The following is a 20,072-nucleotide window of genomic DNA, read 5'->3' on the forward strand; positions in this document are numbered from 1 at the left end:
GGTGTATCTGCATATAGCAATGAAGCACTGACAATTCTGTTTCACAAGACTTGACCTTAGTTACTGTAATGAGACAGAGCATGGAAAATTCCAGCTGATCAGCAGACTGATATGACCATCACTGCAAAGGTGACTTTTACCCTATGCATTAAGTATGTAAGAAAATCATCAAGGTGAAAACACTTTCTGAATATCAGTATGAGGATTTTCCAAGTAGTACAGTCACAAATAAGTTACATACCAAGGGGGAAAAAAAAAAAAAAAAAAAAAAAAAGTATCTACCTACCTTGCCAAAGCTGCCTTTTCCTAATACTTTGATGAAGTTGAATTCCTCAAGGCCTATTCGCTTGGTCTGTGCTTGTTTGACCTCCCCATTTTCACCATTCTCCCCGGGTTTGTTAAGCTGGTTGTCTGCTGATGTTGTAGCGGTTGCCCTGTGCTCCTCTCCCCGGTTGTCAAATGATAATGCTTTCCTAATGTTGTTTTCCAGCTCTTTGATTTCTGTGGAAACAAGAGAAAATTTTAAACTAACACCTTAAGCACAATCTGTATTAGTCTGTATCAGTTTGGAGTGCCCTGGAAGGCATTCTGCAGCTAAGTATACATATTTAATTAACTATTTCTTCGCTTTACAGTAATCAGTTAAAACCTGCTGCAATTGGAAGAGCAGCCTTTTTAGATGAAACTAAGACACCCAAAATGTGAATGGTAAGTCAGAAGAGGGGCCAAATAGTCATTGTAGTGATTTTTTTGGGTGTTTCACTACCACAGAACAGTACTTTGTTTTGAATCCTCTGTCTTCTTGCAGAACTTAATCATCTTCCTGCTTGGTTATTTCAAAGACATTTCTTCAAAAGTTCAAAGGATAGCTGGGCATCCCAATCCTTGGAAGCCAACATGAGCTGAGTATCTTACTCAGCTCCAGCTCTTATCAGACACAAGTCAATGAAGTATTTGACAACTTGTTAGTGCTCCTTCACGTAGCAATTGTGTAGATCTGCTAAATGGTTTTCAAGGCTTCTAAACACTAAAATTCAGTGAGTCCGGATGGTTAAGGTACCTCAGAATCTGCCTCAAGCTTTTACATAGTACTTCTGCCTTATGGCTTTGGAAGCAAAAACTGAGTATCTAAAAGAGTGAAATGTAGAAGAGTATATAGACAAATTCTGTATTCTAATTTTAACCAAAACATCAAATATTTCAGAATTATTATGTAATTAATATGTTGCCTCTGAAACCTAAAGGTTGAGAAATTTTAATCAGTTCTGGATTCAACTTTGGCAAGTTTTCCCCTTAAGGGTGATAAATTTCTCAACTGTAAGCAATTTTCAAAGAACTTAACACAAAAATATTCATCTTATTTTGCCTTGGTGGAGGATACTGCATTCACTAGTTGACAGACGCAGTGGTACAGAAGACGCATTCACAGACAATTAATGTTCAAAAATACCAGCTGGATCAGATTCTAAGCATACTGCTGACGTACGTGTTCTGTCAATCGAAATGTTCAGCTCAAGAAAAAAAATGTAATATCAGTGACAGTTAACAATATTTGTCTCTAAATCCTATAGAGAATGCATAGGTATTCTAGCATACCCTAATTGTGTGGAAGCTTTTATTATCATAAAAATTCAAATGGAACTTCAAAAAGCTAATTTTAGCTAAGAAACTTATTAAAAGACAAGAGGCGTTTCTCAGATAGATCAGAACACTTAGGTTCTGTGGTACTATTTAAAATGCTATCACTCTCACAACAGCACAACCTTCCTATATTAAGGTATTTAGTTAGGCAAGGACTCATCTGGTAAACTTAAAATATTTTGAGAGTTTTATAATTTTACCTTTCACAGATTTTAAAGAAATGAGAGCAAGTCTTAAAAACATGTTTTTACACGTTGTATCTTTCTCAGTAAGTGCTTCATTTTCTTGTAGCTACTTGGTTGATCAGGTTCTGCATAGGCTGGAGGTGTTAGCTTTTTTACTCCTTATAAAGAAGGGCAGTAAGTGACAGTACGTATTAGAAAACAAAAAGTTCAACCTTGATCACATGGAGAAGTCGGTGCTGACTTTGACCTGTCTTCTTCTGATGATGTGCTTCCAGGAACTGGTTGCTGATTCTCTGCACCTGCAATTAGCTGAACACAAAACCAAAAAGGGTACTAAGTTATAAAGTCCTCCAGAGTTGGGCACTGAGTGGAAATTTATCGATATTAATTCACAAGTAGAAAAATAAAGAAAACTGAAGATGTTCCAGCCCTTTCGGCTCTCACTGGCAGAACCTCAACCATCAAGAGATGGCATCACACCAAATAAGGACCAGAATACAAACAGAAAGAACCAACAGTTTAAAAGAAAACAGGTTCTTCAGATGAAATAAATGTAATGATCATATCCACTGGGAGAGATTTAAAAAACTACCCTGAACCCGTGTAGAAATCAATCTAATAGGTACATTTAATTATATATTAGCAAACATTACAAACTCACTCCTGGAGTAACAACATAAAAATACCTTTTCTCAGGAGTCTAATATCAATTAATTTCTGAGTCTTCTCTGTTTCTGTACCATTTTGAAACAACATACATGAGTTCCAAGTACTCAATAATTGGAAAAATGTAAACAACAAAGGGACAATGTTTTATGAAATTATGCCTAACATTTGCCTATTCCTGCAAGTGAGAGCAAACTGAGATAGAAAACGTGGCCACATTCTTATCCAGGATATGCAAGTCCACAATAACTCCAGTAACTTTGGATGTAGTTGGTTGGCTTTCATTTGAAGAATATCAGTCTAGTTCTCATTATAGTAACAATAATAACTCTGGAACCATCATCTGATGAGCAGTTCCTTTTTATGTGCATCAACACGTTGTTCATTTACTATCACTTATTAATAATGTTATGGAGTAGCACAGTGTCTCAAACAATCAGTTATGCCAATTCTGAGTCAGAGACACATTTATGTTTTCACTGATGTGAATTGATGTGTCAGATATTGTCTCTCTGTCAAATCTCCCTTCTTAGATTTATAAAGGGGAAATATTTCCAGACTACAGAGTATCCAGCTCTACAAAATTACATCAGCTCAAAATAAATTTCATATTGAAGTTTAGAATAAAAGAGTAACTCAATGGCCAAAGGCTTAGTTATGCACTAACTTTAAAAATAAATAAATAAATAAAAAATCTTTTGTGCTAATCAAGTGAATTGGATTGAACTCTAGCTTGTGAATCTACAGCACAGCCATAGTAGTGTCATTTTTATACCAAAATTACCTTTTTCCTCCTCTGCCCACTATTAGTGATCTTATCTGGAGTAACTCCAAGATCAGCAAGAACTTTAGCTATGCCTCTAGCGTCCACTCCACAGTTTGGTGCCACATTTGTTTCACAGCGTCGATGTACATTCATCTTGCAAACTGCAATGAAATGTAAAGTAACAAAATAGCATAAATACTATCTTATCATTTTGTCTTACTTAAATCAAATCTCATTGGATCTACCAGTAGTTTTTTCAAATAAATATAATTTCGGTAGAAAAATACTTAGCTGAATTTGTAATGACTATAAAATGACCAACCTAGTTGTTATTCTTCTGCTATGAAAATGCAGAACTTATAGTTCTCATACAGTCTTCATATAGTCCCCAGACAGGCACAGGAACAAATGAAAACATCTGACGATACTATAAAAATCCTATTTAGAATTTAAAATAGAAGAATTTCTCAGAGCTTGGACTTTAGACATCCATTTGCTCTCATATGTTGTTCCTTGCTCATTTTTACTGAGGAAAATGAATTCCTACTGCAGGCAGGCCTAAAAATTATCAGTGCTTTAAGTTCTTTGGTACTTTCAAACACTCTCTACCCTGCAAATGGTAATCCACTTACTAAGCTCTTTCTCTTAAATACCATCTCCAGAAACTAGCATACCAGTAGGAGGTCAGTAAGGTTACAACGAGTAAGAAGCAGGGAGAACATAGCTCTATTAAAAATAGCATAGAGTGAGGAAACATGGCTTATTTTAGATTTCACTGCCCTCTTGTGGAATAAGGCATAAAGAAAGCAAAACAGCCACTGTAGTTAAATGCTAGATAAACACTCAAGTGATCCAATTCCTCACTTCATTATTATTTTTTTTTTTTTTACCAAACTCAAAAAACAAAAACAAAAAAACCCCAAAACCTAACAGTTTTATAAACCTGCACTTTGTTATATTGTTCCTCAGTGGTAGTGTCACTGCATAAAACCTAAAGAAAGAAACATTTGCCTCAGACGATGACAGCAGTGCAGATCATCTTTGGAAGTAATCACGCACTTCAGAAAGCAGGTTTCCAAATATATTTCTATTTCCATGTATGTTTCAGCTCAGAAGGAAAGCAAAAAGAAACTGGTACACGATACTTTCAGTGTATGTATATTCAGTGACGAAAGCTAAGTGATAGGATTCATAAAAGAGGACTCTGAAGAGCTGAAAGCAGGATATTTCTGCGTATTCCAACTTCATGAATGCAGTGGGAAAAAATACAAAACAAACAAAAACCAAAACCAGGAAAAAAATAGCTCTGCAATACACTTTTCATGGTATTAATAATTACACTGGGCAAGCAAGAACACCTCTGAACATGTAAATATTGTTGTACACTTGTTAAAAAAAGAAATGAAAAGAAAGCAACTCCAGCTTGGAAGAATATTAGAGTTCATGAAGATAATATTGTATTTTCATACGCACATGAGACATAACATTATTCTCTGTTGTTGAGAAGGAAGGAATGATTGTGGTACCTAAGAGAGAATATGCTAGTGAACTAATAAACTCACAGGTTAATTGGAGAGATACTATAGTTCTGATTAAAAATTAAGGGGAAAAAAAAAAAATCAGATTTAACTGAAAAAACTTTTCGAAACATATCTCCACCGTAATTAAAATAGTAATTTGAACAGATTCTATAACATTAATAAAGAAAGAGAATTTCAAGTTATTTCATCATTAAGCACTAGCTAGAATCACAAGGTTAGGATGGAATTTCACATCTCTTAGTGTTCATCACTTAGCCATGAAAGGTATGTCTTCTTTTACTGATCAGCAGTATGTGACATGAAACATTAAGTCTGACCTTCACCTCTAATTATGCCTCATCTTAAATAACTGCAAAAGACAGTATTTCAGAGGTTACACATTTAGATGTAAATAGAGGGCTGCTGTGAAAGTAATGCCTCCTATTTTATGATGCTGGCACACAGTGTCAGAGCAGACACTGATGGTACGGCAGCAGAGGTTGAACCTTTCTACCAACATCGTTACATGTTGTTGCTGTGTGACAGATGACAGCAGAGGGGCAGTCTGACACAATGGCTTCTGACACGGAACCGCATGTGGAGTAAAGGCGTGTATTTTAATTCTTCCATGTAGACAAAATGGCATCCAGCGACATTCATCAACATTTGCTGATCATTTATGTAGACCAGACAGTGGATGGGAGCACAGTGGGTGATGTGTTTCAGCAGTGGCAATAGTGACACTGGGGCACCTCTGCTGGTGCAATGTTTACAAAAGCAACAGTAAGTTCTTATTCACTGCTGATGAAAACACACAGCTAGCTGTGGTGAATGTGTTGAAAAAATAGTCTTTTGTAGCTGAGAATTTGCTCAATCAAATCATGTTCTTGCATTCTACGTATCTGTTGTAGTTTCCACAGTAATAAATAGGAGGCATTATTTTGAGCAATGTTTGTACTTATGAAGATGACCCATCCATTCATAAAGGTATAATGCAATGAAAGTCTGTAATGTTTGTTACGTACTACCCTCTAAAGATCTGACAATCTTTATGACATCACAACACTAATTGCAGTATTTTGTTTACTGTTTCTAAAATAATATTGTGTTTATATTGTGTTTTCTCCCTTTTAGAATGTTCTGCTGTTCCAAAAAAAGCAGATATGGAAAGCCCAATAATTTCTATCTGTCAGCTAAAATAACACAAATATTCCTTCTAGGAGTTGCTTCATATACAGTCCAGATTATATAGCTTTTCAAGCACAGAACATATTGAGTCTTTTGTTTTCTTTTTCTATATGGTGCTAGCCAGACCACCACAAAACAGAATTCAGCTAGATATCAAAACCTCTCATCTTCTGGATGTAGACACATGACTGGTTCTGACTAGCCTTCAATACAGAAGAAAAGACAGAGTAATTAGGAAGTAGCAGCATTTTTTTAATTAAATCAGAAAAGGTCTTGTCAAATCTGCTACACTCACAAAGAGAAAGAAAAGCTATAAAATGACACCCTTTACCTTTGCATTGTAAACCTTGTCTCAAAAGACCCCAGAGCAATGAACCACAGTGGTCACAGAAGGTGGGCACTTTGTAATTGTGAATGCTAAACTTGTGAGGCATGTTGACACTGAAACGCTGAGATCCCACTTGCTGAAAAAGAAGAGCATAACACAATTCATTTTAATTAATCTTTCTATACTCAGTGTACAACAAGGCCTTTTATGTTTTAAAATCACACAGAATTTAAAAAAAAATGAAATAGACATATACTCAAAATATGATCTTTGTCCAAGAGAAAAAGTATAAAGTATAGTTCGTAGTACTTCTGGAAACAAAAAAAAACAACAAAACATAGCTATCAGGAAAGATCTCTTAATGTGGAAAGCAAGGAAGTCACTCCCAATTGTTTGAGGAGCAGGAGGCAGAATACAGGACTAAGAAAGAGTTATATATCATAACTCATTTGCCTTCTCATATCTCACTGTTCTTTAGATGATGAAAATGACAACAATTAATTGTGTTTAGGGATTCCAAAGTTTGATTACATACTAATTAAAGGATGTCACTGATAAGTTTTTATGGTGGCCACTGTACAGCAGGAGATTTATTTCAGTATTTTTCCTTCCCTTTCCTATTACCACTGGCTTCTCTCCAATGATTGAGTAGCCATTCTAAACAATGAGAGCATTATATCAGCAAACCATGCAAGTCTCCACCAGTCTGGAGCCTGGGAATATAAATCCACACAAGATTTCATATCTTCCTGTGGATACCATGCATAAACAGCACTAGATAAACACAATCCTTTATCACAATCCTATACAAGAGATCAGTTTTTGAGCATTAAATACTTACTGTGAACCACATGTTAAAATGCAGTTCTAATATGAAAAATGGCAGTGGAGCACCCAGGAAGAATGAGAACATTCAATATTTCAGACAAATTCAAATCAAAGTTACAAGACTGGCTCAAAACCATAGCTACACATAGCTTTCCTGATATATAGTCTTTTAACAGACTGAAACAAAAATATACTTCTTCTGCGTGGCCAATGAACTGGGATCATTCACATCCTGCCTCATCTGAGCCTACAATGAAGGACAGGCCCATTTTGCACAAATCTCAGCCGTGCAGTACCTTGTCATAATAGCATTATCTTATATAATTCCAGGAGCCTTCTTTAGTGCCTGGACAACTTCTGTTCTACATTTCAACAGGTTGGATGCAGTCTTTGTAGAAGTTTTATGAGCAACTGTGTGGGTTTTTTTTCTTTGACATAAGATATCCAAGCTTACTGCCTATCCAATCTGCTAGTAACTCACCCACACAAAAACGTAGTGAAACGTTTAGCCTAGAGAAGAGAAGGGTTCACAGAGCCATCATTGCAGCCTTCCAGTACCTGAGGGTAACTTATAAGCAGGAGGGGGACCATCTATTCACACATTTTTAATAATGGTAGGACATGGGAGAATGGCTTTAAACTAAAAGAAAAAAGATTTAAGTTAGATGTTAGGAGGAAATTTTTTACTCATTGGGTGGTGAGGTGCTGGCATGGGCTGTCCAGAGAGACTGTGGATGCCCCATCTCTGGAGGTGTTCAAGGCCAGGTTGAATGGGTCCCTAGACAGTGAACTGGTGGGTAGCAACCCCACCTACGGCAGGGGGTTGGAACTGGATGATCTTTAAGGTCTTCTCCAACCTAAAACATTATATAATTCTATAAAAAGTTCACTAATTAGAAATAAATTGTTTTATGGTAATTTACATGTAAATTAAACTATTGTCATAATCTGCCATTTTAAAGTAAGTTCTATGTCACAACAGGACAAGAAGGGCACAAAGAAGTTCACAAAATTTATTGATTAAATACAGAACACAACACTAATATGAACAGATGAAAGGCAGAATCTAGAAAATGTTTTTTTAATAAACATTTACCTCATCATGGGTTTCCTGTTTTTTTAAGCCAGCACACTTCGTTATTATAAGTTCATGGCATCTCTTGTGGACTACACAAGTGCAAACTGTAAACAACAACAACAAAAAAAACACCAACAGATTTAGGAAAAAAAAGATTTCATGAAGACTGATTTAAAACTGATTTGAAGACTAGAAGTGCTGGGATGTTAAATCCAGGCCGCAGATGACTGTGACTTGGTAAATTGTATCCAACAAGCCTCACTTACAAAGTCAGAAGACAATGGACTTTTGAGAACAATGAGGGTTAAGAAAACTAAAGCATATCTGCCAAAATCTCAAGATGTATAACCACTACTAAAACATTAGCAACGTTTTTTCTTGATGTTTTCATAACGTTTGATTTATTTGATAAATAATTGATTTCCAAATTATAAGAGACCCAAATGTAAAAAACAATTATTGTCTGAAGAGACTGCAGTGAAAAAAAGATACAAAGGTAATTGACTGTAAAATTCAAAGAAGGTGAACTCTCCTTCTGTAATATATTACCAAACATTGATAAAAATAAAAGTGTTTCAAGAGGCAGAAATATTTTTGTCAATATTTATACTGATTACTTGAGCAATTAATAACATTTGCAGATACAAAAGATTAACAATTGCAAGGACTACAACACTACAGTATTCAAGGTGATTTATTTGAGGAAAAAAACTGCATAGAGGTAAAAGAATGAATTTTATTTTCCTCTTGCATTGGTCATTGCTGAGAGAAAAAAAACACAAAACAAAACTCAGGGAATCTCAACTGTTCATTAATGCAGTATTTCTTATTATAGCAGGTAAAATCATTTATTGCATTTATTTATTAACAGTGAAATTTCATCAAGCCTTTTGTAATGAAAAATCATCACTAACTTGATCATTTTTACTTGTCACATGAGAATTAGCTGATAAACATCATCCCAAGAAATGACTGCATGAAAAAAATTAAGAGTACAAGAAATTCAGATGAAAAGTTGAGTTCAAAATGAAGCATTTGTGCAGTCTTTGCTATAACCTACTTTAATTATAACCTCTATAATTATCTCATCTATTTAATTACAGTCTATGCAATTACCTGGCATTTTCAAATAGTAATTCTTAAGTTGAATAAAGACTTAAGGAGAAGGAAGACAATTTTAAAATGCATGAGATGAAAAACAAAGAAGCCTACATCCCCAGACATGCCATTCCAGTTGAATGTGCAGAGAAGAGAGGCTAGGATTTGCTGTTCAGAGATGTTAACTGTGCTGCTATTTCACATATACTGCCTACGACCAAACAGTCTTGAAAATCTTACTGTGACTTAAAGACTGAATCTTTGGTGAGACCAAAATATTCAAAGTAACTTGTGTTAAATCCTCGTCGTTGTACATATAAATTGTTTGATGATAATATTATTTATTATTAATATGTTACAACATATGTATTCAAACTGTTTCCCCATAGACTTTCTCTTACCTTGACATTGGTATCCCTGTTTTCCTATTACACCCCTGAAAATAAAACAGTGTTTTAGAGAGCAGAATATATACCTATAAAAATGAAAAACATTTCCCCCCCCCTTTTTTACTAGATATCTATAGGCTTAAAATAATTAATTAATCACTAATCTGATATCTGCATTCCTGTAATGAGATTAGTTCAAGCAGGTACCCATTTCAGTCACTAAGCAGTACCAGGTTGGAATACAGTCTGTGAAGAGATTCAGAAGTAAAGACATTTACTATAGCAAAAAAGGTAAAGCCAAGGGACACAGAGAGAAACTAAAATGGTCACTGAGCAATTTTATAAATTGACAAAAGACTGCATTTGCCAATACTGTTGCTTGAAATTATCTTCGCTAACCTAAGGCCTAAACTGCAGACTTTTCTTATAGAATGTAGTTGAATTCATGTACAGTGTAATTACATGGTTTCACACTGATGAAGACTCATTCACTTCACGCTCTTATAAAATTCTACTTATGGATCACATCAGATCTTATATACATTAATGTGCAAATCAATATCTCTGGGTAGCTGTGGAAAACATCAATAGATTCACTGAAACCTCAAAACCAAATTACTCCATCCTTTATCTGAAAATTGTGAGTGCTAAACATGAACTTTTTTTCTAAAAGGGAGTTCTCAATGTATACTGCAATGACAGAAACTGAACACTAAGTATCCCTAAGATGAGAACTTCAGAAATCTAATGTCCCCATATTCCTTTATCTTCAGTAGCAGTTGTAGAAGCTCAGCATTTCCTAGGAGAAATGTGGTAGTACTCAAGTTTCTAAATAAAAGTTCAGACATCTTGGCAAAATGTAGTTGTCCAGTAATAGTAATAGGTCCAAATTCACACCTACAAATTTACAAAGAAAACCAAACCAAAGTTACTTCGTACCATATAAAATCTCTGCAGTGCGAACAGTATGTTGGCTGTCTAAGATAGGTGGCCATAAACTTGTGGCCATTGACCTGATGGACTCTGCGTCGTACAGCACCCTGCCGTTTTCTGGGGCGCATCCGTTCCCGAAATACACGTTCTTCATTGTCCTTGGGTGCTGAAACAGAAGAAAAAAAGATTAAGTACTGGCTGTATGATTATGGTCTAAGCTTCAGGCTCTAGTAATTCACTTAGGTACTAAAACACTTTCAGCAAAATTTTCAAAGGAAAGAAGCTGTTCTTCTCAACCACTTCCTGTTTGGTTGTATACGAGATGTAATGGTAGAGGAAACAAAAATTAAAGTTACTATATCTCAGGTATGTCTCAGAATGAAAATCTTTGGAAAAATCCATCATAATACATTGGGTGCTCTTCCTAAAATATAATTTTGAAAAGTGTTACTAATAACCTCCATTAGTCTATATTCACATTAGAAATGAAGAATAGTGTACAGTCATTAATGAAAGACAATACTTGATGAGCATTCCTAGAACCACCCATATCTTATGAAATTAGAATACCAGACTTAGGAAGGCCAAAATCCAATCATACACTGAATCTATGCACCGGCCTTCCTAAATCAGTAAATATAACACTAAAGTATTAATACTTTTTACTCAGCTAAACGGAATCATTATAATAGCATAAAGACATGTAGAGTTAGACATCGCCAAGTACTAAGACAACATTTAACAATAATGCACTGGAAATAAATAATTGGAGAACAGCTCAAATCTGTAGCAATCTCACTGTGTTACAAATATTTAACTAGTCCCTATTTTTGAGGAATTATTCCATCAAAATAACTTGTAGTGTTGTAAATTTGAAAGATATTTATTTAGAAATTCTTAGAAAATGATTTTAAATTAAGCTGATGAAAACAGTGCAGAGAATCAGAAATCAAGATCAATTTCTTTCAGTGCACAGTAAGGGCAAAAAAACCATAACATTGTCGAATTCATTTACACCCTAGAAATACCATGTTCCTTACACAGTAATATCATACAGAACATCTCAATTCAAAGTGTGATTTCACCCCACCAGATCCATCTGTGGGATGGCCAGAATAGCATTGCTTTTATATTCTGAGTTTTCAGTAAAGAAGTGCTGACTTACATGCAATGCTACTCCTTTGTTTATGTCAAAGAGCAACCAAAATAATGGCTCTAATTCTCCTTCAAGAAAGAGATATGAAATAATAACTAATCAGCAATTAGGCTTATTTTTGTGCATTAGGTAAAATTCCAACTTCTAAGAAATATCACAGTCTATTGGGAGAAAAAAACACTTTTCACAGAGTAAGCATAGCATATAGTTGGAAATCTTATCAAATACTCTTATTTCCAGCTTCTGAATCAATTAATCATTTTAAAATGTCACTGGAAACCTGTCTTTCCTGTCTTCAAAAAAAAAAAAAGCTATTGTGAGAAATGATTCTATAGGTTACACGGAACAGCTCTTCTGTTCATCACCCAGATTTTAGAAATTGCTGACATATGCAGTCTGGATATGAGAAAGCTAACACACTACTCTCTTGGAGAGGTTTCACAGACAGTTATCTGTTTTTATGAAAAGAACAAGATGTTCTGAGAGTGCACAGCTCACAGTTGGTATGATAATCAGTCTACAATGTCACTTTTCTCCTTTTTGCTTTTTTTTTTTTTTTTGGTCTCAAAAGTAACTGTTAACAGATAAAGCACATGTAATTTTACAGAGCAGATGAAAATCTTTTGACTAGATCAACAAAACATCATAACAGTAGGGTTAGTTTTTGTTTGCTTTTTATCAATACATCTCTAAAAATAATTGCATTACTTAAATTTCTATCCCGAATGCTTTTATGAAGCTTCATTTTTTTCACTTCCAATTTTTACAGTTAAAATGACAGACCGGTGTCTTTTTCAGAAATGCACTGACTTGAAAACTGATAGAAGCAATACACCAGTCCTGAAATTTCCAGCTTAAACAGCAGGTCTCCACCACAGCGGCCATCAGCCTTTCATCAAACAGATCAAGGCACAAGAACAACAAATCCACCCAGGAGCTTTATGCTCAGTTTTCCTCTCAGTTTACATAAAGTTCTGCTAGCTCGGTTGCTGTTACTGTTACTCAGTGAGAACACATCAGCAAAGCCTTTCTACAGTCTTAAAACTGTCTTGCACAAATCACAGTGATGTTCAGAACAACAGACCTAAACCAGTGCAGTTACTTTCCAGGTGATTCAGGTCAGGATGAAGTGCCCACAGGATCATGCCCAAGGTTGTAAGTCACTCCTCTATAAGGAGTCACTCCACTCTATAAGCACTGTGAACACCTTTACTTTAAATCCATTTAACTCACATGCGACCAGTCACATCAGAGACATGCGTTCAGTTTCCTCAAGACATCCATTTAAAACTGAGCCCCCAGATTTTCTTGTTTTTCATGAGCAGGAAAGTCACAATCTCAGAAAAGAGTGAGTAGTCAGGAAAAAATGGAAACATCTCGTTGAGAGAGCCAACTAGCATTTTCAAGTCTTATTTTGGAAACTCTGGCAACACAAACAAAACTGGCCTTTAAAAGCTATTTTTAAAGGAAAAAGTCTTACACTGGTGTATAACAGAAAATACTAGTAAGATATAGCACAGTGTCCAATCAAGTCATTTATATTCTTAGCAGAGGAGTTCAAACGAAAATTAAGCGAACCTGCCATAGTCAGGCTAGAAGCACTTCCAACATAAAGAAAAATTTCTTCACACAGCACTTTTAAACAGTCACAGAGGCTTATCATTTCCTCAGTAAAAGCTGTGAGTTTTGTTTTGTTTTGTTTCTGGTAATTTGAAATAAAAAATAGTAAGGTAAAGACAATAACGGGATTTCATTAAGTTTTTATGGGTGAACACAGATTGGACACATGACAGGTATAGAAAGAGCATGCAATTTTTGTAAGTCTTTTCCTAAAAGCATACACTTTCCAGTCAATTTCACTAGTAAAGAGCAAACACAAAGATTTTAGTTACTATATCTTGAATCTATATCTTGATTCTGCCTACATGTATTTAAAGACTTCCTCTGACACATGAACAAATGAAAAGTGATAGAAGCGTGAGAGGCACATTCTGTTTCAGGGCCTGCTTTACTTTCCTTTTTTAAAAATGATTTAAATACATCCCCAGTTGCCTCATACTGAGCCATTATTTACTCCTAGCTCATACTTTCTCTTCTTTACTCTTATCCCAAATGTATTCATTAATTCCTCAGAGCAGAAAGAATAGTAACTCTCCACATCCTTTCAAGTGGAAATACTTCCGCAATTGATTCAACCAGTAAAGCAGATCATAAAGTCAAAAACGACTAAAAAGTCTAGTGGGCACCAAAGGTACTACAGCAATTTCAGCATACTGAGAAGTTTTATTCAATTTTCTGAAATTTCCCAGCCCCGTTGGGTGGCAGCAATGGCATTCTGGGGTGCATTAAAAAGAGCGTGGCCAGCAGGTCGAGGGAGGTGATCCTCTCCCTCCACTCTGCCCTGGTAAGGCTTCATCTGGAGTACTGCGTCCAGTTCTGGGCTCCCCAGTACAAAAAAGACAGGGGTCTCTTGGAAAGAGTCCAGCAGACTCTTTGGCCCAGCAGGACCAAAAGATAGCGAAGGGCCTGGAGCATCTCCCCTATGAAGAGAGGCTGAGTGAACTGGGTCTGTTTAGTCTTAAGAAAAGAAGAGGGGACTGAGAGGGGATCTGATCCAGATCTATAAATATCTAAGGTGTGTGGGGCAGAGTGGCAAGGCCAGACTGTTTTCAGCAGTGTGTGGAGACAGAACAATGGGAAACGGCCAGAAACTGCAGCATAGGAAGTTCTGCACAAATGTGTGCAAGAACTTCTTTACGGTGAGGGTGATGGAGCACTGGAACAGGCTGCCCAGGGAGGTGGTGGAGTCTCCTTCTCTGGAGATGTTCAAGACCTGCCTGGACACCTACTTGTGTGAGCTGGTGTAGGGAACCTGCTTTGGCAGGGGGGTTGGACTCGGTGATCTCTGGAGGTCCCTTCCAACCCCTACGATTCTGTGATTCGGTGATGTTGAGCATGAAGGGAGACTGACACCACAGCTATGCCCTGCCTACTGTGCTGAAGGAGAGGTTGGTGGTGAAGAGGAACTCGGTCCTATGCTTGCTTGACCAAAGTTCTCCATTAAATGACACCGAGACTTTCCGTAAGAAAGCAAGTGAAATGAGCCCTCATGTCATGCTGCATTCCCTCTACACAATGCCCACAAAGTTGATGACAAGCTTCAGGTGTTAACAACATGGAGTAATGTGAGGTTTTCTTCAGAACGCACATTGTCTTACTATATCTAAGATCTAATGAACAAACTTCTATTTTATAGGATCTGCTGACAGGGTAACCAGTAGGATACAGATATTGAGTGCCAAATCTGTGTTTTAGACCCCACTATCTCACAAAGGGGTAGTTCACTGAGAAACAGAAATGATGGGTTCCTGCCTTCATCTAAGTGGCAAGAGTAGAAATCCCTGTACATAATTACTTGTAAAATCCATGAAGTAAGAAAATCAGTGACAAATTCCTCCTTCTTTCTCTCAGTTTCTTTGCTGGTGGTATTTAATACTCACAATTCTAAGAAATATGGTTTTCATGAAGAAAATGCTAACTATGATTTTTAATTTACTCTTTGTTATATTACTGAAAATATCTTAGGGAAGTTATTGCTATGTGAGGTTTTCTGAAAAGTTCATTTCACGTTTCAAGGCTAATATAAAAAAAATAAAAATAACATTGAACACATTTTCCAGAGAGCAAGAATTAGAGTGCTTTCAGTTTAAAAGGTGACAAAATCAGACAATGGGACAAAAGAAGTCGATGCTATTTAGGGTTACTTCAGTCTTGCCCTATTATCCTTTAGGAGCAACAGTCTCACTTTGAACACAATGTCTTTAGGCCAGAAAATCTGCAGTTGAAATCAGAGAGGTGAAAATTCTACTATGGCAAATATGGAAGCTGTTATTCAGGAGAGAAACCTTACTCCAGTGAGTGTAATTGGTTTACTCATGCTTAAAAGTATATAGTGTACAACAATAACATGCAAAATGTAAAACAGTTTTTGTGGCATAAGTTGACCTCATAAGCTAACAAATAGGGGAGATCAATGAATTTAGTCTGCAATAGTGAAATTCAAACCATGTTGATCCAGACATGAATAATGAATATTAGTAGCCTGGTGTTAGTATTGATAGTGTTAAGTCCTGGTAAGCAAACAAGTACAATATCTCTCATTAAATCAATCATTTACAAATGCTGAAACAAGTAGATCTTTTGAATGAACAAACTACATGTATAACATGCTATACTATTATAAGATTATTATAACTGTGATTATGCCAAAAGCCATCCCTGGGACCAGATTTCCATGTTTACTGCTGCATGTCTGCAGACTTGACATGCAATACGCTTGCAGCATGCTCCTGAGAGTGTGCCCAGCTGCCTGAGATGGTGGATAGTCTGGTGACACACGTTCCTATTGACCATCCTTTGTTTGGCTTAAAGGAAAGAAGGACACAATATCACGGTCAAGGCTTTTGTAGAAAATGGCCTTTCAAAATGGTTTATCCATGAATTATTTTAACAGAGCCCCAGGCAGGATAAGCTGAGCCACTGGCTTTTGTTGCCTCCTGGAAAGGAAATGATGTTGTGATGCTAAGAAGGAAAACCACCATTGTGAGAATCCCAGGACAGAGCCCTTTTCCCACAGGAAACCATTAAACCAGACAGATTCTGAATGACAGTATTTTAAGCACATGTTTGTGATAGATCAGAATAGTTTACGACTGTTTTTCTAATAGTTGCATAAGCTGTGAAGAGCTTGTATGACAGGGATTTTAAGTCTTTCAGAACATCATAGGATCATATAGAAGATCATATAGAAGATCAGGGTGTCACCAAAAACTGCTTTGATGAAAGTCCCATCATGAGAGCCCAAGGCACAAAAACTGCACCAGAGACCTCTGTGGCTGACAGCTAGTCAGCATGACAGAAAGATCAATGTTTTTAATATAATTAAGAAGGTTTAAGCATGTTTCTTTTTTCATCTTACTACTTATATCTTTTTACAAATAGCTCTCCACTCTAAAAAGACGTGGTCTTAAAAAAATACCATTGCTCTGCTGCAAAGCACGCAGAACACTTCATGGGTAAAAGATTCATCTTCATTTCAACAGCAAAGTTAATTTTTTCTTTTCCTGCGGGGAGGTTGCAGGAGTCCATAGGTAATCAACCTTTGCACTTTGCACCCCTCACAACTTTATTCTTGAACTGAATAAAACAACTGAAAGATATTAGTGTCACTCACCACCTTAGAAAGGATTGTTCTCCAGGACAGATTCCACCAGTAAACATCTGCCACAACTTTTCCCTTTTTAGTCTGATGTATAACCCACAAGACACTTTTACCAGAGTTCCAATATCTTGCTCTTTCTGGTTTACATCTTCTCACTAAGGGACATATTCTGACACCCCAGATGTCTTTTACAAGCAATCTCATCTGGTCCATTTCCTAACCATTTGTAATAGACAAAAAAAAAAGCAAAAAAAAAAAAAAAAATCAACAAAAAAAAGCCCACGGCAAAATAAATCATTCCCTTTTTCATCACCTCTTTTGCAAATGTGGGAGGATATACTGATAACTCACCTCGCCTCCCTTCCACTGTACAACAAAAGCTTAATTGGGAACGTCTCTGACTCACAAGCCGTGCTATTAAAGCAACTCTTCCAACTATGTCTTTCAATATTAAATATATCATTACTAATTTCAATTCAGTGAACAATAATAGATACATTATGTAAATCCTGAAGTATGATTTATTATCAGCACTCTACTTAAAAAATTCAATTTAGCCAAGCGTTTCTGAATATGGCTATATGAAAGAGCATATTCAATGTGCGATGGCTTTCAATGGAACTTTTCCAATATTTGAAGCACTACTTACCTGCCCTGCTAGATGTTAACCCTAAGTATCTATTGCAGCACTGTAAAAATGGAAGCATGTGCTAAGCAGTCAGTTCTTTTTCTTTGTCAGGCTTATGGGCACAACACCATGAGGTAGCTATAAACTGTGAGTCTGAATACTGTCAGTAGAGCCTTAATGTGCTATATGATTATTTTTTTCTGAGAGGGGTAGAGGGACAAGATGAGGAACACAAACTACACAACTATCCTTATAATCTACCACTGGCAGAAGAAGAGAATAAGTTTCTCAATAACAAGATTAAATTAGAGAAGTTTTAAGCCTTCTTATTTATTTTTGGCTTCAAAATATAGGTTATTTTAATGTACAATATCTAGTGATAAAAAAAACAACAACACAGAGTAAATAAGGTGAGACAACAGTTTTAACTTTTGTAGAAACAACTTAGGGCCTACCACACACTCGCTAACAGTTAAACAGCGCTAATTTCTAATATTTAGGCCACAGTTTGTAAATATACTCTCAATTTTTCCTTTTGTACATCCTCGGGAAACAAAATAAAGAAGAGATTTCTTCCAACAAACTTTTTCAGTATCTGATGTTTTACGAAGTGTGCTAGCTGAAACACAGTTACATGAGAATCTTGGCTCTTGTTAAACATAGCAGTATATCTAGTCCCTGGGTTATGAGGAAAAGCTTTAAAAACATGAAGCAAATAGATCTCAAGACTGAAAAGCAGAAAAAAAAAAAAAAAGAAGGGAAGGGAAGGGAAGGGAAGGGAAGGGAAGGGAAGGGAAGGGAAGGGAAGGGAAGGGAAGGGAAGGGAAGGGAAGGGAAGGGAAGGGAAGGGAAGGGAAGGGAAGGGAAGGGAAGGGAAGGGAAGGGAAGGGAAGGGAAGGGAAGGGAAGGGAAGGGAAGGGAAGGGAAGGGAAGGGAAGGGAAGGGAAGGGAAGGGAAGGGAAGGGAAGGGAAGGGAAGGGAAGGGAAGGGAAGGGAAGGGAAGGGAAGGGAAGGGAAGGGAAGGGAAGGGAAGGGAAGGGAAGGGAAGGGAAGGGAAGGGAAGGGAAGGGAAGGGAAGGGAAGCTCTAGTAGTACTTTTATCTATGCACTAGTTATATTACTTCAAATTACTATGGGGACTGGTCAAATTGTGTCTTATCATATGACAAACACCATGACAGAAGACAAAACTAGATTTTAAATGAGTTACAAAAGCTTTTATGTTCCTGACATTTGCTGTCATCTTGATACTCCAATCTTCCTACCTCCAACGTTCCAGTATTTATTTAGTCCCTGTTCTCCAGTCTTTGGAAACACAGATGTCTCAGGGTCCTTTATATTTTTATTGATTCAGTCAGCACAAGGTCCAAGACTTCATAAAAAAAAATTGAAGAGTACTTCTAGCTTATGAAAAGATTCTTAAATGGATGTTTAATTTTCAGCTGAGTCAGAGTTTCAGAAAAGTGTTTCAGTATCAGCTGTTTGATGTAATCTAAGAGGACCTAAGGCACTTTTTCTTAACCTACTGCAGATTATATCTCTAATAAAAATCATATTTATATGGGGAAAGAATTGGCAAACAGCCTTTAAAGAAGTAACAGATGAGTTGATCTATATATTTTGTTTTTCGTAGCTCTGTAAAATTAATGTAATATTCAGGAATGCTTCACTTACTGATGGAAGCAGCTGGGAAGTGGGAAGGGTGGGATATTGGATGATTGGATGATTGGATGATGTTACTGTGGCAATTGCGGAAATAAAAAAGAAGAAAGACAACCAAAATGGATGCAGACAGTTTTAATCCTTTCACTTTGCAGAACAAAACTCAGAGACAAATAGGACAGAGGAAAAAAAAAAAAAAAAAAAAAAAAGGAGGAAGGAATGAAAGCAAACCTACGTCTGATGAAAGACAGCACATCAGAGAATATTCTTCTTGATCACTGTGGGAGAAACTGTGAGCAATGTAGCCCACATCAATCAATGTCTCAAACTCCGAGGCCAATCTGAATTAAGTATTGCTGTCAATCAGAAAACTATTTTTTTAGTATTTGTTTTCAATAAGGGGAAGTTAACTCTCCCTGTTATGGAAAACTCATTCATGAGAACAAGCAGATCTAAGTGTATTTAAAGCTAGCTATATAAAAGAGCTGTCAATGTATGTATTTTTTTGTTTTCACATGGATCTAGAAACCTGCCTTGCACAGCTCTAGGAGAATCAATGTTCTCATGCCTGAAGAAGATAGGTTAGACTCACTAAGGTCTTCTATAAGATACTCAAGCAATCAAGTCCATTGAAACAACTCCAGAAATTGGTTTAGATCTGCTTTTGTTTTCTCCAGATACATGACTGTGCTAACTAAAGCTATATTTATGCAGACAAGAATTGGTTTGGAAGAATAGCTTAACAAATTAAAACAGGTAACTATCTGTATCATTTCACAATACTC

The 20,072-nt window shown here is 36.4% G+C and overlaps 1 protein-coding gene across 3 annotated transcripts in view; it reads right to left on the reverse strand.

The window, feature by feature from the left end:
- The window catches only part of PRKCE (protein kinase C epsilon), a 269,340-nt gene that overhangs the window by 90,593 nt on the left and 158,675 nt on the right, over window positions 1-20,072 (reverse strand). For all 3 annotated transcript variants that reach the window (XM_052685443.1, XM_052685450.1, XM_052685448.1), the window contains exons 3-9: window positions 10,627-10,786; window positions 9,700-9,734; window positions 8,219-8,304; window positions 6,298-6,430; window positions 3,277-3,419; window positions 2,039-2,135; window positions 287-501 (exon numbers count right to left, since the gene is read on the reverse strand). In XM_052685443.1, the coding sequence (XP_052541403.1) occupies window positions 287-501; window positions 2,039-2,135; window positions 3,277-3,419; window positions 6,298-6,430; window positions 8,219-8,304; window positions 9,700-9,734; window positions 10,627-10,786 (869 nt within the window). The remainder of the gene's footprint in view (window positions 1-286; window positions 502-2,038; window positions 2,136-3,276; window positions 3,420-6,297; window positions 6,431-8,218; window positions 8,305-9,699; window positions 9,735-10,626; window positions 10,787-20,072) is intronic.

This window comes from Tympanuchus pallidicinctus, unplaced genomic scaffold (genome assembly GCF_026119805.1).
Source record: "Tympanuchus pallidicinctus isolate F22 unplaced genomic scaffold, pur_lepc_1.0 scaffold1, whole genome shotgun sequence".
Classification (NCBI taxonomy): Eukaryota; Metazoa; Chordata; class Aves; order Galliformes; family Phasianidae; genus Tympanuchus; species Tympanuchus pallidicinctus.